The sequence below is a fragment of the Penicillium cataractarum genome (genome assembly GCF_028827025.1).
Source record: "Penicillium cataractarum strain IBT 29864 chromosome Unknown utg000008l, whole genome shotgun sequence".
In the NCBI taxonomy this organism is placed as follows: Eukaryota; Fungi; Ascomycota; class Eurotiomycetes; order Eurotiales; family Aspergillaceae; genus Penicillium; species Penicillium cataractarum.
This window is the reverse complement of record NW_026622744.1, coordinates 1,530,387-1,554,788: the sequence shown is the minus strand read 5'-3', so window position 1 is coordinate 1,554,788 and position 24,402 is coordinate 1,530,387. Positions and strand designations below refer to the sequence as shown.

General features: G+C 49.3%; 7 protein-coding genes across 7 annotated transcripts; 3 read left to right on the top strand and 4 right to left on the bottom strand.

Moving 5' to 3' along the window:
• Window positions 1-1,062: 1,062 nt before the first annotated feature.
• N7496_009691 (uncharacterized protein) lies at window positions 1,063-4,727 on the top strand (the record flags this gene model as incomplete). Its single annotated transcript, XM_056702604.1, has 7 exons — window positions 1,063-1,151; window positions 1,206-1,533; window positions 1,599-1,946; window positions 1,996-2,170; window positions 2,224-3,688; window positions 3,743-4,237; window positions 4,295-4,727. The coding sequence occupies 7 exons, from the start codon at window positions 1,063-1,065 to the stop codon at window positions 4,725-4,727; spliced, it is 3,333 nt and encodes a 1,110-aa protein (XP_056551604.1).
• A 380-nt stretch (window positions 4,728-5,107) lies between these two features.
• N7496_009690 (uncharacterized protein) lies at window positions 5,108-9,794 on the bottom strand (the record flags this gene model as incomplete). The annotated part of the gene is made up of 8 exons (XM_056702603.1): window positions 5,108-5,530; window positions 5,614-5,757; window positions 5,833-6,112; window positions 6,192-6,838; window positions 6,906-7,123; window positions 7,197-7,839; window positions 7,903-8,033; window positions 8,093-9,794. The coding sequence occupies 8 exons, from the start codon at window positions 9,792-9,794 to the stop codon at window positions 5,108-5,110; spliced, it is 4,188 nt and encodes a 1,395-aa protein (XP_056551603.1).
• A 937-nt stretch (window positions 9,795-10,731) lies between these two features.
• On the bottom strand, window positions 10,732-12,520 carry N7496_009689 (Zn(II)2Cys6 transcription factor domain-containing protein; the record flags this gene model as incomplete). Its single annotated transcript, XM_056702602.1, has 3 exons — window positions 10,732-11,151; window positions 11,215-12,350; window positions 12,418-12,520. 3 exons carry the CDS (start codon window positions 12,518-12,520, stop codon window positions 10,732-10,734), a joined length of 1,659 nt encoding a protein of 552 aa, XP_056551602.1.
• A 2,935-nt stretch (window positions 12,521-15,455) lies between these two features.
• Window positions 15,456-16,799, bottom strand: N7496_009688 (class II DAHP synthetase family protein; the record flags this gene model as incomplete). The annotated part of the gene is made up of 1 exon (XM_056702601.1): window positions 15,456-16,799. One exon carries the CDS (start codon window positions 16,797-16,799, stop codon window positions 15,456-15,458), a length of 1,344 nt encoding a protein of 447 aa, XP_056551601.1.
• A 1,763-nt stretch (window positions 16,800-18,562) lies between these two features.
• On the top strand, window positions 18,563-20,505 carry N7496_009687 (AMP-binding enzyme domain protein; the record flags this gene model as incomplete). The annotated part of the gene is made up of 3 exons (XM_056702600.1): window positions 18,563-18,582; window positions 18,762-19,056; window positions 19,117-20,505. The coding sequence occupies 3 exons, from the start codon at window positions 18,563-18,565 to the stop codon at window positions 20,503-20,505; spliced, it is 1,704 nt and encodes a 567-aa protein (XP_056551600.1).
• Window positions 20,506-20,862: 357 nt separating this feature from the next.
• N7496_009686 (class I SAM-dependent methyltransferase) lies at window positions 20,863-21,888 on the bottom strand (the record flags this gene model as incomplete). The annotated part of the gene is made up of 3 exons (XM_056702599.1): window positions 20,863-20,993; window positions 21,058-21,603; window positions 21,678-21,888. 3 exons carry the CDS (start codon window positions 21,886-21,888, stop codon window positions 20,863-20,865), a joined length of 888 nt encoding a protein of 295 aa, XP_056551599.1.
• A 491-nt stretch (window positions 21,889-22,379) lies between these two features.
• On the top strand, window positions 22,380-23,813 carry N7496_009685 (uncharacterized protein; the record flags this gene model as incomplete). Its single annotated transcript, XM_056702598.1, has 1 exon — window positions 22,380-23,813. The coding sequence occupies one exon, from the start codon at window positions 22,380-22,382 to the stop codon at window positions 23,811-23,813; it is 1,434 nt and encodes a 477-aa protein (XP_056551598.1).
• Window positions 23,814-24,402: the final 589 nt, after the last annotated feature.

The following is a 24,402-nucleotide window of genomic DNA, read 5'->3' as shown; positions in this document are numbered from 1 at the left end:
TGAACCTCCTTCTACACCGCCTCCCCGCCAGCCACATATTTTGGGTAACATACCGCAGCGAATTAATGTAGGGAGTACAATAATAACTTCAAATGCTTTCAGCCTGACAGCGTTTGACTGAAGTTGTACAGGAGCCATCGAAGAATGTTCGACTTGATATAAATGTCCATACATATCAGAAAAGATGCTTAATTCTCCTCAAAGCGCCCACATGTACGGAGTAGCGCTAGTAAAGATTTACATTACATTACACATGACTTTTCCTGGTCAGCCTAACTAACTAACAAGAAGTAGGGCCTCTACTTGGCTCTGGGGGTGCACAGTGCATAGACACAGATTAGGTGACCCTGTGCCAGTGTGACGTGGCCCCAAACCCACATCTGCGCTTATCAGCCCCGTCCTCCTTTCCCGCCCCCTGCCCAACCCCCGCGACGCGCTCCGGGAAGTGACTTAGGTCCTGAGCTACCTATCTACTCATCGCGGGCATCCTGCTTGACTTATCGTAAGCATGAGTTATGTACAAGAGGCTCATAGTATCGACTTGATTTTTGAACTATCACTACGAGTTAGGATGCTCCAGATTCATTCCGTTTAGTTGGTTCAAAATGAACTACAATATTAACGGACTATCAATTTGGCAGGCATCATTACTCTTCGGCAAATTACTTCGCTAAACTCTTTGTTCCACATGACTTTTCCGAAAGCGAGGATCCGTGCCTCCTGGTGCGTGTTTCACGACTATGTTTGATTGGTTTTATGTAGGCCCGCTACCTTGTTAGAATCAGCTTGCTACCTAAGCCGCCGCATACGACATGGGCAGGGGTGTAACCTACTCGAGCGGTTCAAAATGTGCGAGCTTGCCTCGTCGGAGTCTGTAGGCATGTGTTGGCACTATGCACTTCCGCTGTTGCTGCTATTACTACCAGGTCGCTGTTTCCTCTCCGGGACACTGGGAGATGTGAATTTCAATCACTGCCTGTTTGAGCCACCTACTTCTCACCTCCATGCTCTTCCTACAACACCTAAGCTACACTGACGGTATAGGGAGCATAACCGATCAGTATGGGTCGGCATCGAAGCTCATCGTCATCAAAGCCGACCCCCACCTTACGGAAGCTTAAAGTCGTCAAGGAGGGTACCAAGAACATCCAGTAAGCCCCCTATGCCCCCAAATTATATGTTATAGAGTGTCTCATATACCTCAGCATCATTCTTGTGCCTGGCGTAGGGACCCTTGCTTGTGACGACTGGTCCTTCTACCGGCACCAGCCCTGGAGCGACTTCTTCGCCTCACTGGACACCGGGGTTGCCATTCACGGTTACAATCATGGTGTGTCTCTGGAGGACTGCTTCTCCTGGCAGCAGCTCCTAAACGAGGGAGAAGAGTTTCTCGAAAAGCTTCAAACTTTCGTAGACAAACACAGGGTAATCGTTACTTTCCTCTTTTTTGCGCTATTTGCTAAGAATAATATCAAGGAACCGAAACGTCTGCTGTTTATTTGTCATGGCCTTGGCGGTGTCATTGCCAAAAAGGTACCGATCCATCTCCAAGTTGATAACCAGGAAGAATTTTCAATAATAATGCTCATATCGGAAAGGCGCTGTGTATCGCCGGTACGCGTAACGCCCGGTGCTCCCACCTCTTGACCACCATAGCTGGCATTGTGTTCCTCGGTACTCCGCACCGCCTCGAAGGAGCGAGCGAGGGCGATTTTGGTGGTCGACTTGCCAGCATCTTAAAGCTCGGTAATCTCACTAGAACTACACTAAACCGTCAGGCTCTCGCACGGCTAAGAGACGCCCGCGTGATGCTCGAGCTGGCGGATGATTTCGAAGAGACGAATATACGTGTAGAGATGCTGTCAATCTTTGAGAAGGAATTGACTGAAATAAAAGACCACAGGCCTTTGAAACCCAAGACGAGGAAGATCATTGTTCGACCCCAAGTATCTTGGTGTTCTTTGCTTTGATACAAGCTAACTCTAGACTTCATAGGTCGTCGACGAGCTTTTGTGTTCTATTGGGACAAATATGGAAAGGAAACTCGGCGTACAGCTTGACCACCTCCAACTTCCGGCGATGCGTGATGAACATGGGAGTTCAATATCCCAGATAAGGCTCTGGTTGAAATCCATCATCTGCCCACCAAATGTACAGAACCAACCTAACAGTACGAACATTTTATTCCTAACATCGTCTTTCCGATTTACTGAACCAATGCAGACAGAGCTCACAATGTGCAAATTCTACCGGCGGACATGAGCAATTCAACCCGACAGGCTGCCAGAAACGGAGTCTCTGGCTGGCCAGAGCCTAGGGCGTCCTCTCACGTTAACGCTGATTCAAGCCCAGAACAACAATCTATCGAGGCTCTCCTGGAGAACTTCTCCGTGCAACAACTTGATCCCGGAATACCTTGTTTAATGATGCACGCCTATGCGAGGAACAAGGACTTCTACGGAAGACAAGATGTTCTAAGCAAAATTGATGATTGGCTTCTTCCTGCAAATGACCAGATGCCACCTTCACCGCCCGATCGAATACACGTGGGAATACTATGCGGCATGCATGGTCTCGGGAAGACAGAAATAGCTATCGAATATGCGTTTACTCGCGAAGCCCGCTTCGACGCTGTACTCTGGATCCGAGCCGATGACTCTTCCAAACTTGAATCAGACATTGCTCAAATCGCTATCCGTTTGGGCATCCAGGACCCCAACGAGCCAGACAACCAGGTCACCAATCGAGGACTCGCTATTGAGTGGCTACGCAACCCATTTAAGATAGATCATAGTACTGGGGTGCGTGTACGCGCTTCCTGGCTGGTCATTTTCGACAATGCCGACGAACCTGATATCCTGGCACCGTATCGTGACATCGCTCATAGCGGTGCAGTCTTGATCACTAGCCGCAGCCCCCTCTCGAAGACCAGTTTTTCGCACCATGCAAGCTCTCTCGATGTTCAGACTTTCGATGTAGAAGATGCTGGATTGTTTGTTCAAAAATATACGGAGATTGAGGGCCATCTTGAAGAAGCCAGACAGGTTGGCGATCGACTAGGTGGCCTACCTCTTAAGCTAGCCCAGATGGCTGGTATAATTAGGCTTCGATTTCTGACCTATTCTGACTTCATGAGGATCTACGATGCCGAAGAGATTCACGAGATGGAGGTTCAATCACCCCGAAAGCCGGCTCGTGGACAGATTTCAACAGTCTTAGAGAAACTGTCGGATAGCGCACGAGCAATTTTGGAGGTTTCATCGTTTTTGGATCCAGACAGCATCCAGGAGGAGCTCTTAACAACCCACGCTACTAATGTAGACATCCCCTCGTACCCCAAGAACGTGGGGGCGTTTTTCATGGCTCGGGGGCAATTGATCGGATCGTCCCTTTTCCGCCATAACCAGGAGAAGGCTGAGTATTGGATACATCGCTCAACGCGGGACGATGTGCGTGCACAAATTGAACCCGAACGAAAACGAAAGGTCTTTTCAAATGTGGTCACCATGGTCGCAGCTGCCTGGCCAGTTCAAGAAGTCGAGGGTCATGATGTCACACTATGGGATACATCAAAAGCACTCTATCCACATGTCCTCAGCCTGGAGGACGCTTACAAGAAATACTTCAAGCAAAAGGAATATCTTGACGGCGACTTTCAATTTGCTGAACTTCTCAATCGTGCTGGATGGTGAGTGGCCGTCTATTATATCGAGTCACTCCCGTGATACTGACTCCTTTGAAGGTACAAACACGAACGCGGTGAATCCCCTATCATAAAACCTTTATTGGAACTGGCCCTGGACCTCTGCAATCGCGGTACATCGGTCGATCACCAAGACTTGGAATCCGACATCCGGTACACACTTGGAGCAGTCGCAAGCGGGACGAATGACGCAGATGGGAGCATGATGCATAACAAGCGAGTCCTCGAGATTCGCTTGGCCATCGCAGAAGGAAGAGGCACAGTTGACGAGAAACTTGCCAGCGCTTACAACCAGATGGGCATATCGTGGGTGATGGCCGGCGATTACAAGAAGGGGGAAGAACATTTTGCGACGTCTGCGCAGACGTACGAGAATATCCCGGACTATACCAAGGACAAGCGCTCATTGGCCCTCGTGAATCTTGGTTTAACGTACTGGCTCCAGGGAGACTTGAAGCAGGCGTCGGATGTGCTAGAGACGGGCCTCGCAGATCGAGAGAAAATATACGGACCCATGGACAAACATTGTTTCCGGTAAGCGACCTGCTTATTTCCCACATCACTCACTAACGCCGTAATCCGTGCTGGCAGGACCGGTCGCTTCCTTCAGGCACTCGGAAACGTGCGTTTCTCTCAAGGCCGGCTCAAGGAAAGTGAAGATTTTCATCGACGGGCCCTCAAGCAGTATCAGTCTACCATCCGCAACCGCCATCATCGAACTGCAGATGTCTGCCACAAGATGGCACAGCATTGCCTTCGCAACGGGCTTCTTGAGGATGCCATCGTGTTCATCGACCAAGCCCTCAAGAATTGGAGCGTTGATCCAGAAATATATGCTCCTGAGATAGCGCGGACATCATTCCTGAAGGCTAAGGTGCTCACAGAAGCTGGGCGGGAGAATGATGCAGCAAAGTTGTTCCAAGAGGGAGCATCCATGCGACACAAGATCACGAAGGTGTGGCGAGACAGCAAGGACCTGCGAGAGGAGGACTTTGATGAATTGGTCACATTCTGGTCAAAATAAACCAAAGACTGCCAATATTAGTACTCGAGTCATCGGTCAAGTTGTCATCGTCAGACACTATGTATTCCTATTTTCATTTATTTCATGTACCTCATTAGCCATTGAGTCATCTTTTAGGATAGCAGGATCAGTATCTGTGAACAGCCAGAATATAAGAATATAAACATCCCAGTATCATCAAAAGAAGCAGATTGATTAAGAGTTAATGTTGACGAGTGAAATGGATTTCCATGTAGAAAAAGTGTATACAGTAAAACACAGCTCAGGATCAGGTATTGTAGACAGATCACTATCTTCACATCAAGCTTAATCAAATTACAATATCGGAGATCAGCTCCGGATATACTGAGGAATATGCGCGACTCCCCAACCCCTTACATTCAGCTCGACTCACTCGAGGACTCCACTGACTTAGGCCTGTCGACGGGCTTTTGCTTTTTCCACCGGTGCACTTTCGTCGCCCAGGTCACAAAGTAGACCAAAAAGAAGCTGGAAACGGTGAACAGCACAAAAATGCCCCAGTCACCCCAAATCCCGCCATTCTCGCCATTACCAAGTCGGAATCCCTCCAGGTACTGATTTCCCGTGGTGTACTGACACAACTCGCAGTTATCCGTGGCGGAAGGATTCAGGACTTGTACCTGTGCGGAACGAGCCCAGGGGGAGAGGTAAGAGTCACATGTTTCGTTGGCAGGTGGAGATAGGAAGATGAGGTCTCCTTCATTGCAGACGACATGTTGATCTTCGATGACTGCCGTGACGAGACCGCCAAGGAGGTAGGTGAAGGGATTGATCCAATACATCTGCAATTTTAAAGTTAGGGCTGGTTATGGAAATTGAGACCATTCGGCCTGTTTGTGCCGTTAACTTGGATAGAATAGCTTACCCAGTATCGCCAAAATACTTGGATCTGCTCGTAGGGAACGATGATTCCGTTGTACCAGTTGACGGAGCAAACTAGGAACACAAGAACGTTGCCGGCCGTCCCAAGATCAGGACTCATGCCGATCATGAACAAGCCGAAGAGAACCTGTGGATTCACTTCAGTCAGTCAAATGATTCCTTGCAGTCCTCGTGACAGATAAATATGTGGAGGACGACTTACTTCGAACACCTCGAAGGTCAGGAACGACAGGAAGACATAACCGGCCGCCTCACCCGTGGGCAGTCCGCAGAGCCAATACCAGATGACATAGTAAAGAACACAGCATACCAAGGCACCGGGCATCTCGGCCGCGATACTCGCCGAACACAGTGCCTGCCAACCGTAGGTACGGGAAGGGCCCTCGCGACTTTCCCAAAGAAGACGAGCGAAGAAAAACCTGGCAAGTACGGTATTGACGATAGTATTGACGAGAAGGACAATGGAGAAAACGCTCAGCATTCTAGTGGTCTGTCGTTAGTATTGGTAGAATATTGGCCGAAAGGAGTGCGATGATTCGGAGTAGGTTCATGTGTGCGTACCTGTTCTGGAGATCACTGGGAGATGTTCCCAGCTTGTAGACAGTCGTACCGATCAAAATCGCATGGACGACATGCACCCAGATCTTCGAGTACATGTATGGTGGGTTTCGCCATTGATTCTTCAGCATTCGGATCGTGAGCAGCCATGACTGCTGCAGGACAGAGGCGTTGTATTCGCCATGGCCGATCTCCTCATCCACGCTGTTATTTCCTTCTTTGTACTCCTTGTTAATTCGATCCACATCCACAGCAGCGGCCTTCGCCTCGGGAGACTCGCGCCAGTGCTTGGCCCATAGACTTCCCTTGGTATCCTTGCGGGCATTAATACCAGCGCCGCCAGTTTCGAGGATAAATTCGGCAGGGTTCGTATCGGGGGGTGGCACAACCCCATGGCGGGTAAAGTAATCCAGCACTTTGTCATTGGGCCCAAAGTACAGCTGTTCTCCTTCCGGGGAGAGAGCGAGCAGCTTATCGAACTCCGAAAACACAAGAGCAGATGGTTGATGGATGGTCACAAGTACGGCCTGGCCAGCGTGGGAGAGCTTGCGCAGGTACATGACAATGTTGGCTGCGCCCTCAGAGTCTAGACCCGACGTTGGCTCATCGGCGAAGAGCACGCGAGGTCGAGCTGCGAGTTCCACGCCAATCTGAGGGAAGACTTGTTAGAAAAATAGTTCCATTGACTCAAAACGGGAAATTGATGAATGTCCTTACCGTTACTCGTTTTGTCATTTCCACTCCTAGTCCAGAGTTTTCATCACCAATCAAGGCGTCAGCAACATGCTTCAAATCCAACAGGTCGAGAACCGTATCCACATATGCAAGCTTCTCGGCGCGAGTATAAATGTCCGGTTGACGTAAGAGAGCAGAAAACTCTAGTGCTTCCCGAACAGTGGCAGTTGGATCGTGAAGATCAGCTTGCTGCGCAAACCCTGTATTATTATTAGCATTCATCGTCTATCATCAACAGCAGCCGTGAGTCATCTAAAGAGTCTAGGAACTGACCTGTGACTTTTTTGAACGACTGTCCAAGGGCCATGTTTCCAAAAAGTAGCTCTCCTCCGACCTCGCCAGTCACATTGATCTGGCTTAGAGCCTTAAGCATCGTGGTCTTACCAGCACCACTGGCGCCACAAATTGAAACGAAATCACCCGGCTGAATATACGCAGTGACACCCTTGATAATGCGCTTCTCACCAATGTCAATGGTCAGGTTCTTCCAAGTCAGAGAGGGACCGCTGTGTTTGGCAGGTCCAGACTTCGGCTCATCGCCACCAGACTTGGGTAGTTCTCGCTCAATGTCCTTGTCAGCAAGCTCGGTAGCTCCCGGCTGAGAGTTAGCATGTTCTTGCTTCTTAGCAAAGACGATTGGCGATCCACCCTGTGGCGTAAATCGCATCACCTCACTGCCAATCATACTGATTATAACGTAGGCAACAATGAAGGCAAAGAGGATGCCCACGTTACGCCACTTGTGTGAGAGGAGGAGCCCCTGGGCTTCAGCATACTGTAAGCCCGGGATTGATTGTTGGCCTGCTTTGGCTCCGGTGACCAGACAGATCTGGTAGTCAGGTTCGGCTCCCGGCGTATTGGGAACCATTCCACCGCTGCAGTCGAGGTTCAAGCCATCGAATTCATTAACAAAGACCTGAATCAAGATTGCATTAGTTTACGCTTTTGTGGGACACTTTGTTTCCATCGGTGTTCTTACACTCTCATAGGCATAGTTGATTGGACTGAGATAATGCAGCCAGCCGAAATAAGGTCTCATGTCCTTAGTCGGAACCAAGAAGCCGGAAAATAAGATCGTTATAGTCGAGCCAGTGCCACCGAATCGGAAACCTATACCAAAGTTCATATCAGAATCAGAATGTTTGCATGACGGTGAGATGTCCACTTACAATCATCCAAAGTCGGCACGTAGTACGCGAACATTCGCAGGAGATTGCTGAAACAGAGAGTCGACAAGATGAGGACGAAGAAGAAGAAGAAGAACTTTCCCGCTTCGACCTGTAGCCCCGCCAGGAAGTAGAATACGATGACAAATATGCAGTGTTGGAAAACGACCAGTGGCACGTCGATAAGGACTCGAGCTAGAGCCACCGCTGATGGTCGGTACATGTGTAAGGCCGCTTGACGCTCCAGAACGGGACGATTTGTGTGCGCATCAAAGAGCTCCGGGAATTGAAGCCAGCCGTTGACGATGAGAGCAAAGAAGATCAGACCACCACGGGTGAACGCACCCTGGGCATCTGCTGAGACATCGAAATACTCACTTCCAATAATCAGACACAAGATGATAGTGGCAATCCATTTGCCAAAGTGGACGATTCTTTGGCCACGCACGAGCTGGACCTCGCGTCGCAGACACTCCCATACTTGCAGCGGGTAGGACAAGTTGAATGATGCCGTCCCTTTGGACTGAGCGGCATGCGGGTGACCCAAGGACCGTGAATCGTCGATTTCACGAAGTAGGCTGGCGTAGTTTGAGGAGTTCTTGAACTTTGCTGCAAAGTCGGCAGCCGTGTGCATATTTGCGGCTATGCTGCCAGGTGTGGCTTCACGATGGGCAGGATCGGTAACATAGGAGAGAAACTCGGCGGTGGTCTGGCCCTTTGCGCGTACAAAGCCCAGGTCTTCAAAGTAGTCCCGGGCCTCGTCAATCTTGCCGAAGAAAGCTTGTCGTCCTTCGTAGATGACCAGAACCTTGTCGAAGTAGTTGTACAAGGTCTCTCCGGCCTGGTACAGGGTTGCCATGGTGGTTCGATCGCCCACCTTGGTGAGCACTCGCAGCGCCTTCACGAAGTCAAGCGCGGTAGATGAGTCCAGGCCGCGGGTGGAATTGTCGAAGCACTGCACTGATGAGCCAGCGGCAAGCACCTCGGCAATCGATACACGCTTTCGCTCGCCTCCAGACACACCAGGAAAGAATGCTCCGCCGACAGGCGTATCCAGGGCATGATCGATACCAAACATCTGCGCCATCGACTGAACCAGCTCCTCGACCATCTCACCATTGCGGACCTCTGAGGGCAGGCTGATGCGGAGAGCGAACCTCAACGTTTGGCGCACGGTCAATGCCGCAATATGCTGATCCTCCTCTGGGAGATAGATCGTATCACGGCGATGGCTCTTTCCGAACTCCTCCGCCGGAATTCCCGCATACTGCAGATCGCCGTTAATCTCGAGGGAGGATCGATTCGCCAAGGTGCGCAGGAAAGTTGAGCACCCACTTCCAGGACGGCCCAGAACCAGCAACATCTCACCTGGTTTCACGATTCCCGTGAAATCTTCAAGGAGATTCCGAGTCTTAGTCTCCCCAAATCCTTTCTTGAACAAAAGGTTCTTGACGAAGTTGAATTGGTCAATGCCAAAGGTATTTAGACAAGCCCGAGGAAGCGTCTTGACAGTTACTGGGCCAGTGTCCGGAGCAGAGACGCTCAATCCGCGCCAGCTGATAGGAACATGGGCGAGGTGGGCATTGCCCGACGCTTGCTTCTCGATCAAAGTGCGGATTGCGGCATCGCCCTCGTTGGTAATTTTGGGCTCCAGCTTTTCTGCATTATGGAGCGAAGAAGACTGGGACTCTGGTGATTCCGCCATGGTGGTTGTGGTCGGGTGAAGAAAGACCAGAAATGAATTGAGTGGTTTTAATGGCTCTTGGAGGTACAAGCCATACCAAGGAGAGATCACGAACGCCACTGGTTGCTTGTCAAGTGTCTGGGATGAAATTCACACGAATAAAGCTAGCGATGAGTATCTTCATATTAGAAGGATACTGAGGGGTTTCCAATAGAGGAAAGACATGGGTTACGACCATTTTGATCCGCAAGAGCTATGCCCAATCGAAAGCTTTGTTCCTAGTTTCGATCTTACCAATCACCTTCTTGCAAGCACGCTCTCTCACGGCAATGTAATTTGCCCCTATCGAAGCAGCATTGCTCCATCACAAACAACGACATTCCATTTCCGTCCGAGAAGATAGTCACGTGATGTCCACTCTTCTCCGAGCCATTCACGTGCCTGCTGGTGGACCAAGAGAACTGCTGATCATCTGTGGGCACCTGTCTTCGAGGCTTACTAACTGGGTCGGGCATGGCCCCAGGTCCTTAGGAGTAGGTACTACGGGCCTACCACAGCCCAGTACTGCCGCTGTAGGTAGTAGATCATAGGTATTTCATAGACATAAGCTCCATGCGATGGGGTTGGTATAGTCAGCAACTACGAACTGTATAACCTTGAATAGTTACTCTTGTACTAAATGCATACTTGTGGTGGACTTGCCTTTCAAGGGCTTATAATTTATTAGTCTAGCTAGCAACAATGGCATTTCCTTGAAACTACTTCTAAATATTGCCAAGCTAGGCTTAGAATATGGGTGTTGCTGATACATAAGGCATCTTCCCTGGCATACAGCAGCCCGCGGGATTGAGTTGTATGGGTATGTAGTGATTCTCGCCAATAGAACGCCGGAAACTCAGACCAACAATATAAAAAATGTCATGAAAGAAAGGAGAATAAACAGAAAGATCGTCTCCTTTCAGGGCACTTCTCCATCGTAACCCCGAGGCCGAATCTTGTGACACGCCAAAATCATCCTGGTTAAGGGTTGCAGTGACGCGACGTTCAAGGTACCAGCACGGTCCGAATCCAGTAACTCCTGAAGGGTACGCAGGGTATGTGAACTTGGACGCGCGTATTCATGGGCCACTCGCCATTCTTCTTCGCTGCAGGCGCGCCACATATACTCCGGGGCTGGAAGGGGCATTTGTAAAACCATGGCATCATTCAACGGCTCAAAGTAGTCATAGTGCAGCTCTCGGGCTTCGGCGGCGAGTATATTAATGATGTGAATGAAGAAGACGTTACGGCGGAGAGATTCGGCAAATTTCCACTCAGACCAGCCTGGTTCATTTCCTCCGAGGGTTTTCTGGTGCACCTTGCAGAGGCGCCGGGTCATCTGTGGGTCGTGATCGACGGTTAAGAAGGTGGATATTTAAAGCAACGGGAAAGGAACACTCACCTTCAGCAAGAAGGAACTATGGAGTTCTGCGACCTTTCCCGAGTCTTCGCGACGTCTCTCATTGGCATCTTTGAAAGGCGTGCTATTACCTGATTTGGGAGTGTCTACGGACGAGCCGCCAAACAGTCCCAGGATCTGATAAAGGCAAACAGCATGTAGGGCGGCAAGGCAGGTCTCTGGACGGTCACTGTAATTGTTAAATTCACGCAACAGCCGCTCCCGTTGCGAGTTGATCATATTATCAACGAACTCAAAGCTAGACTCAACCGAGCTTGAATAGGCCGAGACGCAGGCCAGGGCGATGCCGAGGGGCTCGGCCATGCCCTCCTTAGAGCAACGGTAAAGACGGTGGTGAATGAAGGGAGACCAAAATCCGGGCTGCTGCATCAGTTGGGGATATCCGCGCAGAATCCCGAAAAGCTCATGAGATAGATTGGCTGTGTCCCGTAGCGCCGGACCGGACAAATCTGGGGCAAAGTTACTGGCAAAGATACTAGTGCCACCAGGGTTCGAAGTCTCTGCGTCGTCGCGACCTGCGGACAGTTCTCGGTGACTACTACCCCCTGATGAGGAGAGAGGTGGTAGGGGAATGTCAAGCGGATCCCCTGAAAGTAACATAGAAGGGTTGTCTAGCGGATGGGGTGTTTTTGATTTTTCTTGCGGCGCAATGTAGAAGGACGCTGGCTGACCGTGTAGGTGTTCGCCTACAAAGCCTGACCCGAGGTCAGGCCATGTATTCTGGCCTGGAAATCCCGTTCCATCACCCATCGAGGAAAGCATCAGATCGATATTGTCGAGTGCCGGGCTCCAGGCGATGCCGTCCATACCGGAGGTACTATGACTGCCATTCCCCGGCATAGCTACGGCCGCAACGGGGGCAATGGGCGTCAATCCCGTGGACGTCGGTTCCTCAACAGATGTCATGAGTTCTGGGCCGGTGTCCTGGTCTCCGCGTGTCGAAGATGGGTTGGGATAGTGACAGGCGGAGCCCATCTGAACGCATCGACTACAGGCGGGGCGGGTCAATGAACAGCGCAACTTTTTCTGCGCGCAAGTTTCACAAGACTTGCGCTTGGAGGCGCGTTCCTGGCCAAAAGTTTTGGCGCAGCGACGTCGATGCCGGTCGCGGAGATCCCCTGTCGAGCTCGTTAATACTTTTGTGAGACAAAGAAAAGATCACATGCACGCAGATTGACAACGTACGGCGACCGTAGGTCTTGTTACAAAGCCCGCAGCGGTACTCGGCATCTGTTGTATCGGGGGAGGCTCTAGAATTGGTATATTCCATGCAGTTATTCCAGTCCATGATGCTAGAAGTGCGCGATAGACGGCAGGCGGTGTATGTGAGAACTGATGGGTGTTGTAGGCGGGGCCATAATAGTGAACAAAGGGAACTATGCACCTCAGCCGCACAGACTTAAAAGGAACTTATGTGGATAGATGGTGTTTTTGCCTTCGCCCTCGGGCCTCCGGCTTCGTTGGGGGGCCAAAGTCAAAACGTTTTTGGAGCGCACTTGTGGCTTCTGCTCCGTCCCTTGTCAAGTGCGTAAGATTTTTCCGCCTCCCGTTTGGCTTGGCGCCCCTCGTTAAGCTCAGGCAGCTAGAGGTCTCCGATTCAGCACGCAGGATTGCCCTTAACGGTAAATCCGTGAAGAATAAACATCGTGTCGTTTCCATAGTCGGGAAATAGAACATGCCACGCTATGCCTTGTGAGGCTGAAGAATTGGCACTTTCTTTTCTGACGCCCCCCGAATAAGGCCCCCAAATTTACCCACCCTAATAGGCCTAATAGGCAGTTGTAAACCTCCCTATCTAGAATAAGTTAATAATCCATGGCGATAGGAGCCCAATCAAATCGACGTCTTACAAGTAACTACTAGAGAACTGAAGCTGCTAAGGTACTACGATACCGGTGTGTCAAGCGTGCAGATAGCACACGCGGCTAGACACTACGAACTCACCCAAGTGGCTCCTCGCAACAATTACCACTTTATCTGACCCTCGCTATACGAGGGTCCTCCACTCAAACGATACTACCTAAGCGATAATCTCCGGGATCATACACATGGAAATCTAAACTCTGCCAAGGTATGTGAATATTATGTAAAGTTTGTGGTTTATATTTCTTGGACCCGCCCTGTAGAAAGATATATGTCACTGTTATTTCGATATTCCTGCGATAGAGCGTCCTATAAATTCGGCGTTAAGAATAGGTATATGGCATGAGACTAGGTAGTATATTTCTCTTTCTATCTTCAGTTTAAAGATCTAACCATTTATGGTCATAAGTTGGGGTGGCTGAATACTGGAACAAGTATCTTCTATATGATTTCTCTAAGAAAAGATACCCGAGAATTAAGTTCGGTCGGAGGTCTCACGCCACACGAGGATCCAAGAAAACTAGCGACACTTGTAAGGGGCTAATTGTGCATGATGCATGCATCGTAGCATGCATCATGCATGGCTGTATGCGTGAGCCCAATGTCGTGATCGTTCATAGTTTGGCGAAGCGGGCCCGCAAGTCGGAACTTTATGAGTCGAAATGCCCCGGCCGTTGACGACTGTAGGTTGCGGCACCTGCCGACCATACTAAGCCGAATACGGGCACTGCTTGATCAAAACAAAATCTAAAGATAAGCAATCATTACACCAAAGCATCATTTAAACATAATAATAGGGCCTAGCTATTAAGAGTTAATAATCTGAATTAAAATCTTAGCTCAGGGGAGTTGAAGAAAAAGATTAAAAGTGTGATAGACCTTGTGCTTTAATCTGTAGTGACTTTGGAGTCACTAGTCTGGTCCGTCCCTAGTGGATTATTGGTGACATGATTTACTACAGTAGTATATGGTATCCTTCCTCCTTGATGTTCGTTTATTTCTCTCTTCTTTGAATTTTGAATGCGCAGGGATTTTATGGTTATAATATCATTCACTCTCAACGTATCCTACTCTTACAAGACCCCCAGAAGACCCCTTGTAAGTAGCTGCTACGGACAAAATATAACATACCCGATCCTAAGGGCGAGCCCGAGAAAAACCACTTGGTTAGGCTATACCTAGGCCAACTGCGAACACCAAAAATCTTATCCTCCGTCAAGATCCTTAACGCTCTCTCTACGAAAGTTCCCACTCTATTTAGATTAAATAGAGTTCCTTGCAGTCCCCAGATGCGAGATGAATTAGTCCATAAGGCCATAGGCCGCAACTCGCGCGATAATGCACTGAATTAGCAAAATTGATATAAACGACATCGACTTTCTTGCGCCTACGAGCAAGAACGACAAGAACGGTTGGGAAATGAAGTCTAATACCTTTAGAAAATTGTCAATGTAGGTATTAGAAAGATAACAACAGACATAGGTTTCAGCTGCCACTATATGTTAGCGTAAGGATCCATACTATCTCCGACCAGAAAACAACCCTTCGCTTTGGAGTGTATCCAAGTAGCGTCGAGGTAAGAGCTCGACGTCTTTACGCACTAGGGCTGCATTATATGATAGAGGTTTAGCAAAAAGGAGTTCGCTAACTTTATGATAGCTCTTTTTGATATCATCGAACTGATCTCATACAACCTAAGGAGATTCGACTCCATATAACACGAATAGCCTTGGAAGGACATTATACCTGGATTAAATGTTTCTGCTTTTAATAATGGCTTGTTTCTGCAATCCTAGGTCTATAGGTTCTCATGTCTTGACGTCTTTTATACTTAACTAAAAGGTTAAGAATGTATTTTTAGCACCGAGTTTTCTGTATCTGCCATAGAGGCAGGGCCACGTGCTAGCTACCAGTAAGCTACCAATACATCTCTATATCCTAAGGGTATTATCTTCGAACGCATTGTGTAAGAGAGTATATAGTTCCACTGATATTTGTATCCGATTTCCATTATCAAGGGAATGGATAATATAGATCTATTCCCGTTTAAACCAATATAATATGTTCCCTAATAGTTACTAGATCTGCGATATGGATACGCTAATTTCATAGTTTTCGCGGAAGGCATAATCCTAGTTCTACAAGCATACCGAAAATTTAGACAATATGACCCTTAGTATTCCTGGCTGTGGCTTCATCTTGGCTCAGCTCGGAATATAGCCATCCACCTTATCAATCTGGCGAGGATATGGTAGGCGTTCCCTAGAGATAATGGTCCCCTTAGGTCAAATAAGCCCCGTCAAGGACAAGTTCATAGCTTCGTTCATGAAAATAATGAGATTGAATCAAAAGAACTCGCTCTAACCTTCGTTCTGACCGTGATGTTTGCTCACAAAATCTACAAACGAATTAACTACACTGCAAGCCTGGAAATATGACAAACGCGGATCGCAAAGAGAACGATAGTTGAGCGCAAGACCCTGTTCCGATGATCCCTGTTTTGTGCCATCCAGACACTCAGTGACAAACTCTCCAGTCTGCTCCAGGTGCAATCCGCCTAGAATTGATCCATTGTCACATTGTGTCTGCCATGTCCTGATCAGCTCTTGTAGAATACGATCGACATGTCGCGTTTTGACACCACATGTGGTGTTTTGAGTGTTGCCATGACATGGATCACACATCCAGACAGGACGATGGCGGGTTTCTTTCACAGCTAGGATCAGGCTCGGTAGAACTTTCTCGACGTTATCTGCACCCAATCGCGTAATGATTGTAATTCGGCCTATGTTGTCATCGTTGCCAGGATTTGGACACAGAGTATCCAACAAATTGACTAGTGTTGGGCCATCCATAGTCGGTCCGATCTTGACGCCGATCGGATTTCGAAGGCCACGTACGTACTCTACATGAGCTCCGTTCAATTGACGGGTTCGTTCGCCAATCCAGACAAAGCTTGCCGAAGTATTGTAGCGACCATGTGTGACGGCACTCTCAAAAGGTAAGTGCAGCGCTTCATGAGATGTGAAGATGGCCCCCTGTGGACCATCGAACGGTTCGACAGTGTTTCCAGATAGCATCTCATCGATACCAGGAGTAGAGGGGCCGGGAGTAGGGGGCGTGGCGGGGAGTTGCCCTTCTTTCATCAGGTCAAGTGTTGCTCGTGAATGAAAATAGCCGAGCAATAGTCGATGGGGATCAGGGTGTCGTTCATCAAGACTAGGACCGTTCACGTTGTGACCGCGGAATGCATGGACTTTTGTCCCATTGGGCAGGACCTCCCATGGGTTAGATCGTGGTTTGGCGTATTGGCCAGCTATACGGCCCACTGTGATCACGGGGAGATTTAGGCATTGAGCCAGCATTCGCGACTGCTCCTGCAGTAGTTTGACCTTTTGGTGGATGATATGCGGACAAACATCCTTAAAGCTCTCGGCGCAATCGCCACCTTGCATGATGAAAGCTCGCCCTTGCGCAGCAGCAGCGAAGTAGGATCGCGCAATCTCAATTTTCGCGGGGCTCACCAGAGGTGGTAACGAGGCAATTGTATTGCAGACTTCATATAGAGCCATTGGATCGCTGTATTCGACAGCCTGAGCGACACGGGGCATCTTGGTCCATGACTGGGGACTCCAAGAGCACTGAGGCGCGCTTGTGGACATGGAGTCTGTTGCAGCAGACTCGACTGGGAAGTCTTCCGGCATGCTTATCAGGGCGATGAAGGATTGTGTAGAGGAATCTTATGAGAGTTAAGAGGTGCGTGGTGCTTGCGAAGCTAATTCACTTACTGTGATTTTTAACTTGGAATCCTCTTCAAGTCACATAGCTGAGCCGGCAGAAGGAGATTACCCCCTTACCCTGCTCTCTTAAGGAAATATGAGGGATTGATACATAACCTTTAGGACTTAATGACTCCGGGTGACTATTATCTTCTCTTCCTATCCAGGCTGTAGGGTTGTATTGTCGAATTCTGTTGGCTGACGATAGATTTCACGGAGTCCTGGCATCCACCCATCATTTCGGAGAGAACGGTGGCCATGGTTTGCGGATCCAATCCCGGAAGCCTAGGCTAATTCTGATAGGAATGTGCCGTTTCTTACCACTGCTTTTGGTATGAAGTATCTCCGAGGTTTCATTGAACGCAGGCACCGGATCTCTGATGCTCAAGATGCCCTGTAGTACGCAGAATATCCTTCTTCTTCCCCCCACTGACAAGGCACCTCGCTGCAAGTCACCCCTGTCACATCCGCGATCAAAGTGGGTATCTAGCATTCAACATCTCGTATTCAGCCATAGTCTTCCGAATAGGTTCTTGGTAGTTGTATCTCTAACTTCCAAGTCCGGTAAGGGTACAGTTAGTGTCTTTTTCTCGGCGTGACCCACTACTCTGACCTTCTAGGCCTTGATAAAGGATATCCTCGATCTGGAAGGTGATTGGCCTGCCATTATGCACGGGTACGCCGCGATCTGCATATGCATGGCGTGCATGGGCTGCAGAATGCCTTTGTCAAACCACATGGTGACCATGACAGGCTCCACGGCATTTTCCTGAAATGAACTAAGCCGTATATATTTTCCGGGTCAATCTTGCATAGCTCGTAACAACTGCACTACTGTCATGGTAGATTGACCTATAAAATCTTCTAATTTGTGACTTTAACGAGCTATGCTGTACGCCTAGCCGGCGTGGAGATATAATTTCCGACTAAATTCTTCGACATTTCGACGGTTCGCACGCAATGAATCGTGGCTACGGGTGAGACGACTTCACCAACCTGCATGCGATGAACTACATGTAAGCACTACTGTAAGTCTTCAGGTCTCTGTCGTCAGCCCTAATTCACATCCTGATACCGATGTAAGCGCCCTCCCGTCGTCGGAAGAAGATGGGCTTGATTTCAGGATGTCCATCGGGATACAGCCAGTTCCGATCATCACGGCTGTCCCGTAATAGCAGTGCAATAGGGTTCCAAAATTGCTCCACCTATCTTTGAAAGGTTATCTACTATGGCCTTCGCCAAGCTTCGGCTCTTTGGTAATGTTATGTGGTCAGACGGGGCATGGATCGAGAGTTGAAAAGAGTCCTGGGCACCTTCCGGAATATGCAGATGAATACGACTTTAGATCACTCGGAGACATGTCCATGTGGTAGAATCTAGCAACTGAGAAGAGATGTCAAATGGTTCGCCACCGGCCCGTGCTGACGTTGTCGATCATTATTCTCCACTAAATAAATATACGAGAGCTTTAGTTGCATTAGTGCCACCGGGAGGCCTTCGTCAATGGAAAGTTGCAGCCAGTACGGAGTTATCCGACGCGGATCGGACTTGGCTGGTCCTGCATGGCCCCAAAGTAAGCCCTGATCTCGAATTGGGGGCTACTGAACTACCAACGCCTCATGTAAAATTGTAGAACGGATATTTCTCTATCGGTGACTGGATCTTTGTATGTTTCAGGTCCTGTCAGTATGGCATCCCAATGGAGGAGGTATGATTACGGACAGTCGAGCCACCATCGTAGTTTCGCCAATGAATACTGTGACCTCGGGGTAGTATGCAGAGAATACTTCTAACGCAATTGTAATTAAACTATTTAATCTGTTCTCTTGTCTTGATGGATTGTACACATTGGAAAGCAATACACAACATTCAACATTATACCACTAGGTCCCGAACAGGCTCATCCCTTTCTGAGACGGGCAATTACCAGTCCTTCAACCAGTATGCTTTTCGACTCGAGACTCCCCCTTCCCCCGTGCCAAGCACGGACGCCTTCTCTTATATCTTTTACAAAGGCCGAAGAGACTATCCCAAGAACAGGGTCTTGTATCGTGTCGACGGCACAGATAAGACGCTCACGTATGCTCAATTGGAGAAGAAGAGTCGTCGATTTGCGGATGCAATTCGTCAAAAATATGAAATTCGGCCAAACAATGTAGTGGCTATCCTGGCAAAGGATAAGGTAAGTCTATCCCGTACTCTCTCATCCAAAATACTCAGCAAGAGCTAAGTTGAGTGGTAGATTGAGTATGCCATTGCCTACTGGGGCGCCGTCGCTGCTGGTGCAATGGTCGCTCCCATCCCAGCCCAGAGTGAAATGAGTGAGACGGATGTTGCTGCTCGGCTTGTGCAGGCCAAAGCAAAGCTCTTCATCACTGACTCCGAGCTTCTTGTCTTGTCGGAGGTAGCGTCCGAGCTTGCTGGTGTCATACCAATTGTGACCTTGGACAAGACCACTGAGAGTTGGCCGACTCTGGATGAGCTAGTCGAGGAGGGGAGCGAGGCGCGGGTATTCGAGTTGAAAACCGTGCAAGAAGCTGACGAACACAATGTCTTCATAAATCGGACTAGCGGATCAACAGGAAACATGAAGTCGGTCCTTACCAGTCACGCACACTACATTTCGACAATGGAAGGTACAATTGGTACTATTCCAAAGAACACAAATCCCGACACCGACATTTGGGTGTCTCCTCTCTCTCTGGGATTCTTTATCAACTCCAAACTGCATATTGGGTTGAACATTCTGCTTGGAATTCCGGTCGTCCTGATGAAGAAAACACTCGACGAGACCACTGTCGACGTTATTGCCCGCCATCGTATTACTTTCTTGTTCATTACGCCACCAATTGCTGCCCGACTCGCTCGCGCCGATATGAGCGAATGCGACGTCAGCAGTGTTAAATGGTTATTGACGGCGGGTGCCCCAATGCACGAAAACCTCCGTAAAACAGTCTCGGATCAGTTTGGGGGCGTTCACTTGACTCTCGAATGGGCAACCTCTGAGACCATGCTCCTAGCCATGCAAGTGGACGAAGGCTCCAAATTACCAGGTTCCAGCGGTACCTTGGTGAACGGTATTCAGGCCAAGGTCATAGATACCGAGACTGGAGAAGAGCTGGATGCTCACGAGGAAGGAGAGATCTTGGTACGCAATGTGATCGCCAGGTTCAAGGGATACCAGGACAACGAGGTAGCGAATCGCGATTTCGACGGAGAAGGATGGTTTCACACTGGCGACTTCGGATACCTCGATGAAGACTCCAACGTGTACATCCTTGACCGTATCAAGGAACTTATGAAGGTCGGGGAAGGATACGGAAGCCATGTTTCTGCTGTGGAAATTGAATCTGTGCTCTTTGAGCACCCCGTAGTGTCGAGCGTCGTCGTTGTTGGGGTCCGCAACACAGAACTGCAAGTTGATCAGCCGACGGCGTTTGTGATTTTGAAAGAGGCCTTCCGTGAGGAGACAGCGAAGACAATAAAGGATATTGAGAAGTTTGCGGCAACAAAGCTAACAGGTCTGAGAAGATTGACTGGGGGAGTCTATTCCGTCCCGAAGTATCCGACGACGGGGTTCAAGATCAACCGGAGGGAGTTGAAGAAGATGGTCCCTTGCCAGAAGGAGTAGCAGAGGTGATGGGAAGGCCGATTATTCAATGATTATAATCTTGTCTTGAATTGTTATTTCTTTTGAATTTGTCCAGTGGACTATGCGTACTGCTGGAGGCTAGGTAGGTAGTTACAAGAGGTATTACAGAGAAATTTTGAGATCTTTATTTGTAAACATCTAAGGCTGCCTCCAGTTAATCCTCGACATTGAATCTCCCATTCCCCTCAATATCTGGTTTACCTAATTTGTCAATAAGATCTTAACATTTCTTTATGTGGTCTTTTAAGAATTGTACTAAGTACCCTGGAGTGTCCGTCACATATGAGAACTCCATTACCCTGTTGTTTGGAATAGTCAAATCCGAGAAATTCCCAGTCACAGCGGCTTCCGACCAGAGATCATCCTCAATTCCGGGGCATAACCAATCGCCTTAATCTCCTCCACTAGGCGATCCAAGAAAGCATGATATTCCTCGGGTGTCTTGGCAACTCCAGGGATGCCATCCTCTGCACCAGATCAAAGTCAGTGAATGAACCACGCAAGGGCAAAGACCTGAGGAGAACCACGCACCACCTATCCGACCAGCCAGATGCCGGAAGCTCTCCACCCACAGCTCAGCCGAGGAGTCACGGTCCTTTTCATGTTTCGCACTCGCTCCATAAGCAAAAGGATATGGGACAGTGGTTATATCTTCGAACCCATTCTCCTGCAGCATGTCCGCTAGTTTTTCGCCGATATAGATGTCCATTCCTGCCATCTGAGTGGACCAGATTTGGGTCAAAGCCAGTTTGTGCTGCTCGGGATGGCTTTCCCACAGATCTGGGAAGATCCATTTGCACTCAACAAACTGGATGCGACCGCCGGGTTTCAATACGCTCCGCAGATTGCTCAGAACCCTTGGCCACTCCGTTTCCTTCAGGCCCCAGACCAAGAAACGTTGGTGGATGACATCGAAGTGGTCTTTCCAGCCCCAGTTCTCGGGGAACGACTGAAGGAGGTCATGCTGGCGAAGATCGAGATGAGGGTTTGCCAGGAACAAGTTGGAGCCAATGTCAATGCCGTGAAGGGAAAGCTGCTTTTGAGGATATTCGCGGGCCAGGTCAAGCAGCCAAGTCCCTAAAGGATGTTAGACATTATTAGGCCAACCCCTGAGGAACTAATCAATTGAATAGGATCGTGCTGCTACTTACCATCTGCACAGCCACTGTCGAGAATTTCGAGTGGCTTGCTAGACTCTGGCAAGGAAAATCCTAGCAAGTTACCGTCGCAGCAGACTTTGGTATACTCATGTTGTCTCCTCAGGCGGTCGATTTCGGTGACGTGGTGGGGCAGGAGGTACTGGCCTTCGGTTCCCCCAAACACCTCCTGTGTGGTGGAGGTAGAGTTTTCTACTGCGGCCATGATTGATGAATTTACAAATGTGGGATTGTTTCTAGACGCGAAGACAAAATTACTCGTGTGGCACCCTTTTGTACGAAATCCGGAAGAGTGAAGAGAACTTCCCGCTACGCGGGCTTACTTCACGATGTCGGAGATTTTGATTTTACGACCCATCGCTAGCAGATCCAAGCCAAATTGCCTAACAACCCCGTTATCACGACTGCGCCGCATCTGCTCCTGCGATTGGTTCCTCTAGGGCGAGGAAAGAAGGGGTGGCCATGTACGGAGCCACAGACGCTGGTCGGACATGGGTGGTCGCGAAATGACCACGATTCTCCGAAACAACCCTGGAGATCAGGACGCCATTAATAATCACTCCTACACAATTTCATCATTCAGGCCAACCGTTCTGGAGCGATCGGGATATTCCTTTTATCGGATGTATGAAGGATCTTACGCCAGTGAAGATCCTGCTCTTTCTCAGTTTTCTCCTCGGGATGCTCAACGCAACGATGATCAGACCAGCAGCTGAAAGCGCCATCTACCGTCTCGCTGGCCTGGGAGGGGGCATACTGGCTGGGCACACCATCAGTCATAAGCCAGAGGGTAGTGCTCGTGATAAGCCCCAGCCCCATGCATGGACTCTACGATCGGGGGTGTATACTCCGCGCGAATTAGTCGAAGGTTTCGCTCCTCTTCTGGATACGGTCGTTTACCGTCTGGGTGAGGATACCCCCAATACCAGGCCTGCCCGAGCATTGCTACTCGACAATGTTGCTTCCAACCTGGCCACCAACGCTCGCGAATCCACCTTACCCTTCCAAAAGGATGTGCCGGATCACTCGCGCAGGGAGATGAAAGAGCAGGCAGAGAGAATCGGAAAGGTTCTCGTTCAATGGGCGCGTGACGCATCCAACGGCCCCTTTGATGCGAACCTCAACATCCGTAGCCCATGCGAGAATCACCTATTGACGCCAGTGAATGTCGACCTCATGTTTGGGCGTCGCAGTCAGCCGCACCTGATGCAACTTTTTAATGAGTACATGCACCAGATGGTGCTGCTTCGTGATGCTCTCCTTCCATTCAGGAACTTCGAGGACGTGCTGGTTCCCGTAGACGGCAAGGCTGCTCGGGGGATTCGTCATCTGGAGCCCAGTCGTGCCCAATTCCTGACGGGCCTCTTCACCAAGAGCGTAACTCAGGCTTCGGTGTTGGCATACGCGAAAGCCCTTCTGGCGCCAGATTTGCCCCGGACCCAAACCGGCGGCTATGGCTTCCAATATGAGCACGGCACCATCCTTCCAGCCGTCCTCTCCGGCGGAGAGACCCCATTCCACTTGCTGGAGTACGTGCCGGCTAAGCTCGATACATCTCAGAAGAACATCCTGTTCGACTACGAGTTCACAGATTACTATACCGCACCACGGCCTGAGATCCTTGCTGGCAACCAGGTGCAGAGTGAAGAGCTGCTCAAGTTCCCCTCCGAATCCGAATCTGCCGTGGTGCAGAACGCTAGTCTGGGCCTCGTACCTTCGGCTGAGTCCAATCCAGTCCGTCAATTAGAGCTTCGCCTCGAGCTAAGTAACGGCAAGTGTATTGGGGTCGATGTCGGTCAGGTTGCTCGTGGACACCGCTACGCATATCAGGCGCTTAGAGGCAATGAGACAAACCTCCAAGATAAACCTGCGATCGTCCACTCGGCCCTCGACATTCTCTTGCAATCTGAGAGTGGACTCATCACCGCTAAAAAAGGCGGTGTTCATGTCATCCCGGCTCAGGCACCCATCATTGCACTCGCACTTCTAGGGAAGCTATATCCGGAGAATGTTGTGCTCCTACCGGAGGATGGTCACCTCAGCCAAACTGAGAAGGCTGGTAAGGGTTTCGAACCTAAATTTATCATCTGGGGTGGTGTAAAGCCCGGTGGTTATAAAGGACGTTTCTGATTTCACTCTATTTGGGTTATGCATTGGGGTTTCGTTCATTATTTTGTTTGTTATTTACTGTCTTTGACGGTAATTCCTATCGCTAGCGAGTTACAATAAAGGATGCATATCACTGACCTTACCCATTTGACTACCTATTCGTCAAATTGCGATCGAGCCCAACACGCTGGTTTGAGGTAGTCGCAGTTGAGCTTTCATCGGTCTTCAATACCGCTCAGGCTTTGATGGCGTCCACCCTGGGCACACCAGCCTTATGATAGCGTATATCTCTGGAAAGTTCGGATCGCAAAATTGTATTTACAGGGTATCTTACTTTAAGAAATCTTAAATATTAATCAATAAGGGACTAAATTTATTTTTCCTACAGCATCTCCAATCCTATCGCTCGTCTCAACAGGTGCCTTTACTCCGCTTATGAACATGGAGAGTACAATATACGACATAAAACTAAGAATCTTTCGTCATAGAAACTTGAAGTGAGCTGCGAATTAGTACATTTGTCTCAGGCCTTCATATAGACATGAGTTGCAGCAACCTAGAGCCAAGCAGGGACTGGACAATCATCACCCCGTAATGCCTAATATTCAAG